At 41.1% G+C, this 8541-nt stretch overlaps 1 protein-coding gene across 1 annotated transcript in view; it reads right to left on the reverse strand.

Annotated features, from left to right (window-relative positions):
- Window positions 1-8051, reverse strand: part of YIPF4 (Yip1 domain family member 4) — a 28798-nt gene extending 20747 nt beyond the window's left edge. Inside the window, exon 1 of the mRNA XM_026016015.2 lies at window positions 7763-8051. Coding sequence (XP_025871800.2) covers window positions 7763-7841 — 79 coding nt within the window. The 5' untranslated portion in view covers window positions 7842-8051. The remainder of the gene's footprint in view (window positions 1-7762) is intronic.
- Between the last annotated feature and the right edge of the window lie 490 nt (window positions 8052-8541).

The following is an 8541-nucleotide window of genomic DNA, read 5'->3' on the forward strand; positions in this document are numbered from 1 at the left end:
AGCAATATACTGAGCCCAGTCTGCTTCTATAGACTTATACAATCAATTGTCAGTTTAACATTTCCTTTTAACTATGTCAAAAGCACCTAAAATTCAATATTCCAAAACTGAATTCTTGGTATCTAAAGTCTTCCTCCAGTGAATGGTACCATTATCCACTCAGCATTATCAACTGGAAGCTTGATTATCTTTGACAGTTTCCTTCAATCACATGCTCCCTGCTCTATCCAACCCACCTAAATTGTCACTTTCACCTCTAAATATTTTTGAACTTGGGGCACCTGGGTGGCTCAGTGGTTGAGCATTTGCCTTTGGTTCAGTTTGTGATCCCAGGGTCTTAAGATCAAGTCTGCAATGGGCTCCCCGTGGGAAGACTGCTTCTCCCTCTGCCTCTGTTTCTGCCTCTGTGTGTTTCTCATGCATAAATAAATAAAATCTTAAAAAAAAATGCTTTTGAACTTGTCCACTTTTCTCCATTTCTACTCCCAGCACAAGCTAGAGCAAACTACATCTCCTGCCTGTATGACTATAATAGTTTACCAACTGCTTTCTCCCTAGTTATTCTTATCTCCTTTCAATCCATTCTCTGAATTGTAGCCAGAAAAATCTTTCTAAAATGCAATTCCTTCACTCTCCTGTTTTAAATCCTTCAGTGGCCTTCTAGCCATACTAAGCCTCTCAGGTTCTTTAAATGAACCAGGATCCCTTTTACCTAGTATGAACACCAGGCTATTTTCTCCAACTTCAGATAATTAAATGCCATCCATTCTCAGTCGTCATATGTACTTGCTTAAGGAAATTTTCCTTGATCTCCCAGACTAGATTAGATTCCTTTCATAGTCTGCTGGACTTTTCCTTCAAAGCATTTATCACTGTTTATAATAACATTATTTGTGTGATTATTTGGTTAATATTTTTAAGTTCTATGATGGCATGAACTAAGTGTTTCTGCTGTAGTTTTATCTTGAACATATCTCCCCACTACTTATAACAGTGCCTGGCCCATAGTAGGCAACCAACAAATGTGTACTGGTGGAATTAATTAATGAATGGAAGGGCAAATAGCTCCATATGGCTTAAATATTTTTATTTTTTTTTTTTTAATTTTTATTTATTTATGATAGTCACAGAGAGAGAGAGAGAGAGGCAGAGACACAGGCAGAGGGAGAAGCAGGCTCCATGCACCGGGAGCCCGACGCGGGATTCGATCCCGGGTCTCCAGGATCGCGCCCTGGGCCAAAGGCAGGCGCCAAACCGCTGCGCCACCCAGGGATCCCCATATGGCTTAAATAAATAAGTTACATTAAAGGCTTTTTATTTTTTTAAGGCTTTTTAATAGAGCAAATATACAAAATTAGATATGTATTTTGGAAACATAATCTTAGCTGCACAATGGAAGGCTGATTTAAGAGGGGAGAGATCGGAAAAGGGAGTATGCTCAGGAGGCTACATTATAAATGAGAAACAAAGACTAAAACCAAGGTAGTATCAGTAGAGAAAGAATAGACTTACTATATAGTTATTCTGGAGGTAGTATGAAATACTTTGATGACCAACTAAATATGAGAAAACGAGAAAGAGACTAAAGTCAAGTTTCTAGCCCTTGGCAAGAAGAACTAAGTTACAAACATTGCCATTTTTACTTTAGTACCTAGTTTTCAATATTGATTAATTAATCTAACAATTAAATTTATGAATTACTTAGCTTATTTCTTTGATGCCCTTAGAGGACTATGAAGAAGTGAGATACTTCGAGAAGTTTAAAATCTAATTTATAGTACTGTATATCCCAACAACGGAACATTATTGGGAATACAGGCTGCACCATGGATGAAATTTGAAAACCTATGTTGAGTAAAAGACATCTGACACAAAAAGTCACATATTACTTCACTTACATGAAATGTCCAGAAAAGGCAAATCTATAGGGACAGAAAGAAAATTATTGGTTGCAAGGAGCTGGGAGACAATGAAGAATCACTAAAAATAGGTATACGGTTGGTTTTTTTGGAGTGGTGAGATGTTCTAGGGTTAGTGGTGGTGGTTGCACAACTTTGTGAATAAACTAAAAACTGATTGTATGCTTTCAATGGGTGAAGTTTATGGCACATAAATTATATCTCAATTAAAAAATCTAACTGAGGTAACATGTAACATAAAACCCTATTAATACTGTAAAACACACTCTTCTGTAGGTCAACGGCAATGCAAATTGCCAAGTGATCATAGGTGCCAAGGGAATAAGTAGGCCTAAGCTACCAGAGAGGTGGACAGAAAGGCTATGTGGAAACAGAACCTGAATTTGGCCATGAGAGATGGCCAGATAAGCAGTGAAAGAATGAGAAGAGAAATCATTCCAAAGAAAAGAAATGGCAAGAACAAAGGCATAGAAGCTGAAGGTTTCCCAAGGGAAAGAGTTCATCCCCAAAAGCTATAGAAAACAGGGTGGGGACAAATTTTTAAGAGCATAAATATCAAGCAAAAAACAAACTTGTCTTTATAGGTAAGTGTTTCTTTATGCATGTTCTGTGGAATCTGGATCCTATGACATGCCCTTCACAAAAGGCTTCTGATATTCACTAAATTTGGGAAATCCTACATACTACATACAACCCCCACTTGGTGTTTCAGAACTAATATTGGCATATTAAAGGCTCTGGAAATCCTGCATTAAGGAAATAAGTTTAACATTACTTGTCATGTGTCAAATTATATTGTCATAGAACCTTTCGCTGCTGGGAAACACTGCTGAGGATACTTCTGCTGAGGAAAGGAAGCAACTGAAGTGCCAACAGAGCGGTGGGATTGCTGGATGCTGAGGAAACAGGAAATAACAGTCTAGCTGTGAAAATAAGGAAAAAGGGAAGTAGATCTAATTTACAATCCTGTAAATTAGAAGGACACCTGTGACTGATAGTAGAGATGGAAAAAACAGGAGAAATCCAAATTGCTAGAGAGAAAAAGTGAAGAGAAAGGGTCCAAAAAGGCAGGAAGATATGGGCCTGAAAGCATTAGTAGAGGCTTATCCTAGGAAAGGAGGAAAAGAAACTTTTCTGTAAGATTTGCAGGAGAGGGCATCCCTGGGTGGCTCAGCGGTTTAGCACTGCCTTCAGCCCAGGTAGTGATCCTGGAGTCCTGGGATCGAGTCCCACATCAGGTTCCTTACACGGAGCCTGCTTGCCCCTCTGCCTGTGTCTCTGCCTCTGTGTGTGTGTGTGTGTCTCTCATGAATAAAAATAAAAAAATAAAAAAAAGATTTGCAGAAGAGATGAATGTTTCAATAAACATACAAAGATATTCAGTAGTAGAAAAATAAGAAGATGGGAAAATGGCTATCAAGTGGCTTAGATCATCTTTCTTGCTTAGTTGTCTCTGCTCATTACCTTTCCAACTACTTGCTGAATTTCTGTTGAATTAGTATTGGCTTCAGTGCTAGGAGCAACACCTTTATCTTAATCAAAAAGTATCATGTAATCATTCATTCATTCATCACTGAGTTCCTGCTAGTGCTTGGCTCTGTGCTAGGCAGTGTAAATGAGTAAAGCACAGCTTCTAGCCCTGAGTAGCTCATTGTCTAAATCAGCATTGTTCTAGATCTGTGAAGATTTAATGTAAGACACAGGGACAGACAGCCTCCACCAAGGAGGCTGCACAGTTCTTAAGTAAATGCCCCCTTTTCAACTGGAAGAACTCCCACTTATTCTTCACATTATACCTCCTCTGTCCCTGAAGACTTCCTTCATCCTTCCTGCAGTTAATCACTTCCTCCTGTGAACCATACTTTTTATGTCATTTATTATGTACAATGAAATTTATCTCTCTTATTAGACCATCTCTTGGTGTCAGGGACTTCTTCATTTGCAGACCCTTGCACATGAAGATACTTAGTTCATCCTACAGAAAAAGAACATTATCTATCCTTCAAAATTTGGCAAAATATTATCTCCATTAAACTGCCCCTTATCTTACAGCTAGAAAATATTTCCTCCTCTTCTAATTGTTCATAACATTCTAAATCAGTACTTCTCAAGCCTTATATGACATGCATATAAGTCACAGGGGGATCTTGTTAAAATGCAAATTATGATTAAGGCAGTATCTGTATTACTAAGTGCCAAGACATAAACTAGGCAAAGTGTTTATTTATCGGATACAAATAAAGTCAAAGGATCCTGAATACTTCTATACTACACTTTACATATACATAATGGTATAATTCCATTCTTACATTTACATACATGCATTTTATCACTGTTTCTGCATACAGTTTTACACCATTGACTTGAATGTTCAGGTTGGATTTCACTATTTATTTATTTATTTATTTATACATGTATTGGCTTATTCACACATAGCTCATGTTCATTTAACTTGAACATGGAACTTGCTTTAATATATATTATCTTAAATACCCCACGATATTATGCGTGCTTTTTATTCATTTCTAAATTTTTTAAAGATGAAAGCATGTGACCTCAAGAGCATGTGCAAGTAGGGGGAGGGCAGATGTGGGGGAGAGAATCTCAAGCAGACTCCATGCTGAGTGCAGAGCCCTAAGATCTCAGAACCCTGAGATCACAACCCGAGCCAAAAATCAAGAGTCGGACACTTACCCTACTGAGCCACTCAGGCACCTCATTTAAAAATTTTAAAAAATAAGTAATCTCTACACCCAACACAGGGCTCAAACTTACAACCCCCAGATTAAGAGCTGCATACTCTATGGACTAAGCCAGCCAGGTGCCCCTCCTTTTCATTTTATAGGTGACAAAATGGAAGCTTACAGAAGTTATATAACCTGCCTGATATCACATTGCTACTATAAGTCAAGACTTTAACTGAAGTCTATTGGCCCTAAATCCAGTAACTTTTTAGTTATACCATCCAAAAGAAGCTGTTTTATAGTCCCAAACATCAATGTCAAATGAGATAAAAGCAGAAATCATTTATTCCTTCAACAATTATTTTGTGATGTTTATGTTCAGGTTCTGTGGTAACTGCTGTGGTATAAAAAAGATCAGAGAAGTCTCTGTTTCTGAAAGATAGTTAAGCAGGTTTTCACCAAAGAAACCAAAGAAGGAACATTACGGTTCAGTCTTCAGTCTCAACTCCGGGTAAGGAGAAAGGCAGTCTAAGCATGAGGACCAGGGTATGCATAGGTGTGGAGACAGAACACCAAGGAACATTTTAGAATAAAGGATATATATGTGCAAAGAGTACAGAAAGGTATTATTAAGAGACCTGGATGGAATCCAGAAGGAAAATATACACTGAAAACACTCATGGTTAGAGTAAAAGTAGAAAAAGGGAGAAGAAATAATTTACATGACATGCATAGGAACCAGAGAAAAGACAGAATTGCAGAGTCAAATTTTCAAGTTAGAGAAAAATACAAAAAAAAAACAACAAAAAAAGTGTGGGGCCAGTTAATAGTGAAAACTGAGCAGCAGCATCATTGTTAACATGTGGCAAGCTCTTAACTCTGCCAGATATAGTACTAAGTACTCTGCATTTGCAAAATATCTGAGCACTTACAGATTAATTCCCATTTTGTATAAGAGAAAACTGAAGCTGAGAGGCTAAGGAACTCAGCAATAGCACATAGATAGTAACTGGCAAAGCCAGGATGCAAACCTAGGACTCTTTAACACTACAGATATACTATTCAATTTACAAAAATATAAGAAGCATCATAATTTCATGGAAAGAATTCTGATTAGCTCTTAATTCAGATCCTTCACATGGAGGTTACTGAACTTCTCTAAGGCTCATTTTCGTCGTAAAATACAAGACAGCTGATGCTCAACAGAATTCTTATAAGACCAAACAAGTCATCTGCTTAAAATACTCTGTAAATTGAAACTGTACAATGTTATACACCTGACAGTATCATTGTAAGTATATCTATCTTTGTCTGTACCTCTTCAAATATATAGAGAGTCCACGTATCTTTAAAAGCTAAATGGAGAAGTTCAAATAAGCCTTACATTCCTTAGGTTAGGTTTACTTATTCCGGGTTTCTTAGTATATAGAGTCAATGGGTAAGTTTTTGTATCACTCTGTTTGGTTTTTTTTAAGGTGTATTTAAGAAAGGTTATTCTGGGGCTTGGGAGTTGTGGGTAAGAAACATACACACATAAATATGTAAGTTTGAACAATGATAGACAATTTTTCTTAAGGTCTAGTAAGTTAAAGTTGATATTCCTCCCGAAACACTATGCTATCAAATTTAGATTAAACAAACTGAAATATTTTGGGATGCTATATTTCACCAAATACTCATATTAACTTTAAAATAGGGCAGCCCAGGTGGCTCAGCGGTTTGACGCCTGCCTTCAGCCCAGGGCGTGATCCTGGAGACCCGGGATGGAGTCCCAGGTCGGGCTCCGTGCATGGAGCCTGCTTCTCCCTCCTCCTGTGTCTCTGCCTCTCTCTCTCTCTCTCTCTCTCTCTCTCTCTGTCTCTCATTAACAAATAAATCTAAAAATAATAATAAAAATAAAATAAATGTATCAAGGGTGCCTGGGTGGCTCAGTCGGTCATCCGTCTGCCTACAGCTCAGCTCATGATGCCACAGTCCTGGGATGGAGCCCCACGCGTGCTCCCAGCTCATTGGAGATTTTGCTTCTCTATTCCTCTGTCTCTCTCTCTCTCTCTCTAATAAAATCTTTTTTAAAAATTTAGAAAAAAGCAAAATAAATAAATGTATTGGTTATCTTCTCCATGATAAATATAAATTTAATTTTCCATTTTAAATTATAACCAAAACTATAATACTGTTTAGGTTTTAGTTAACATACAGTGTCATATTGGTTTTTTAAACAACGCCACTCAGAAATCAAAACAAGGAAAGCAAAACAAGCTATACTAACTGATGCACTCTGAAACCAGATTTCTGAGCAAACGCTAGATTCTTCTCTAGACCGAAATTTCTACAGCTTTATCATGATTTATTTTTCCCTTGTCGGGCAGTAAGCTTGGTGTACACAGTCTAAGAGTAAAATCTGAAACTGGCAGAGAAAGATTCGGGTTACCAAGAGCCTGGTAACGAGCAGAGAAAAGGAGGAAAACAAACTTTTCCTGGGATGCAGGAAGATCTCTCCCGCACAACTGGTTCCTCGCGACAGTGCAAGGAACTATGCAGAAGCCCTTGAGAACAACCCAACTGTATTACAAGAAGTTTCAGACATACTTCAAGCCCACTTCTCTCAATATTGAGGTCAAACGCTGTATGTAAAATAGGAAGAAAAGTGGGACGCAGACAAGAGGTCAGTGTCCATCAAAAACCAACCAACCGACCCAACAACTCCCTGAGGGAAGCACCGAATCTAATGGCAGCGCAGGGTTGTCTGTGGATAGATAAGAGGGACGCAGCTGCCCTACTCGGTTTTCATTCTCTGACACCTATATCCCGGCCAATTAAACCGCCTCTTTTTGGAATAACAGCAAGTCAGGGCAGAAATGAAATCGCACAGTTGCGTGGAGACAACTGAGGCCCATCTGAGGTGCGGGGAAGAGCCGGAGGCCAAATGAGTCATTTGGGACCCCCCCTCCGGTCCCCCCCCCGCCCCCCGGCCCCGCCCCCCGGCCCCGCTCAGGCCGCTCCCACCGCCCGGCAGCCGCGGAGGGCTGCGGTCCCCACCCGGCCGCAACCGCCTCGGCCCGAGGAAGGGCCAGCCGCGTCGGACCCCGCGTCCCCCGGAGGGCTGGGGGGCGGGGAGGGGGCGGGGAGGGGGTCCGGCCCCCAGGGGCGCAGCCTCACCTTCCGCGTCCGCCGAGGAGACAAAGGTGAAGTCCCCGTTCGAGGGGGAATACGCCGGGGGCGGGCCCGGCGGCTGCATCTCGCGGCCCCTGTGCGGCTGGGCCCAGGCCCCAAGGCGGCCGCGGCACCGGCCCGCACGCGCACCCTACCGTGAGGCCCGCGAGCCGGGAGGAGCGGGCTGGGAGCGAGGCCGGAGACGAGCCGCTCCGGGGCCTGCCCCGCCGAAGTCCCTTAGGTGGCGACCGCCCTGGGCACCACGACGCCGGCGCCCTGACAGGACCATAACAATGACAGCGGCCCTCCGATTGGCTCTTTGTAATGTGCTCTCCCATTGGCTCCTGGAGAAAGGTTCTGATTGGGTCTCCCCTTGTTGATTCCGGAAGTTGAAGCAAGGACCGGAAGTTCACTTCTAATTCGTGGGATCTCCGGGCTTCCCCTGCCTTCTTCGCTGCTGTCGTTTACGTCTCTTCTCTCATGGCTTTTCTTTACTTGTTTCTTCCGTTTTGTTAACTGGATGGGTTAAAGAATAGTGGAACTAGGAACGTTCCTAGAGGTCAGCCCTGGTCTAGGATACCGAAGTCGTGTTGCTTTTAGTCATTGGTTGATTGTAATAGGCTTTTCAGTTAATTAATATGTCGTCTCTGAGAGTCACGTGTGGATGGAAAGGGACTGGGTTGGATGATAATAAAAAAAAAAAAAAAACAGATATTGTAAATTGTATCAATTGTTGTAAAATTGCCACCGAGAGACTGGGGCTGTAGGCTAGCCACATTTCTGTA

The sequence above is a fragment of the Vulpes vulpes genome, chromosome 8 (assembly GCF_048418805.1).
Source record: "Vulpes vulpes isolate BD-2025 chromosome 8, VulVul3, whole genome shotgun sequence".
In the NCBI taxonomy this organism is placed as follows: Eukaryota; Metazoa; Chordata; class Mammalia; order Carnivora; family Canidae; genus Vulpes; species Vulpes vulpes.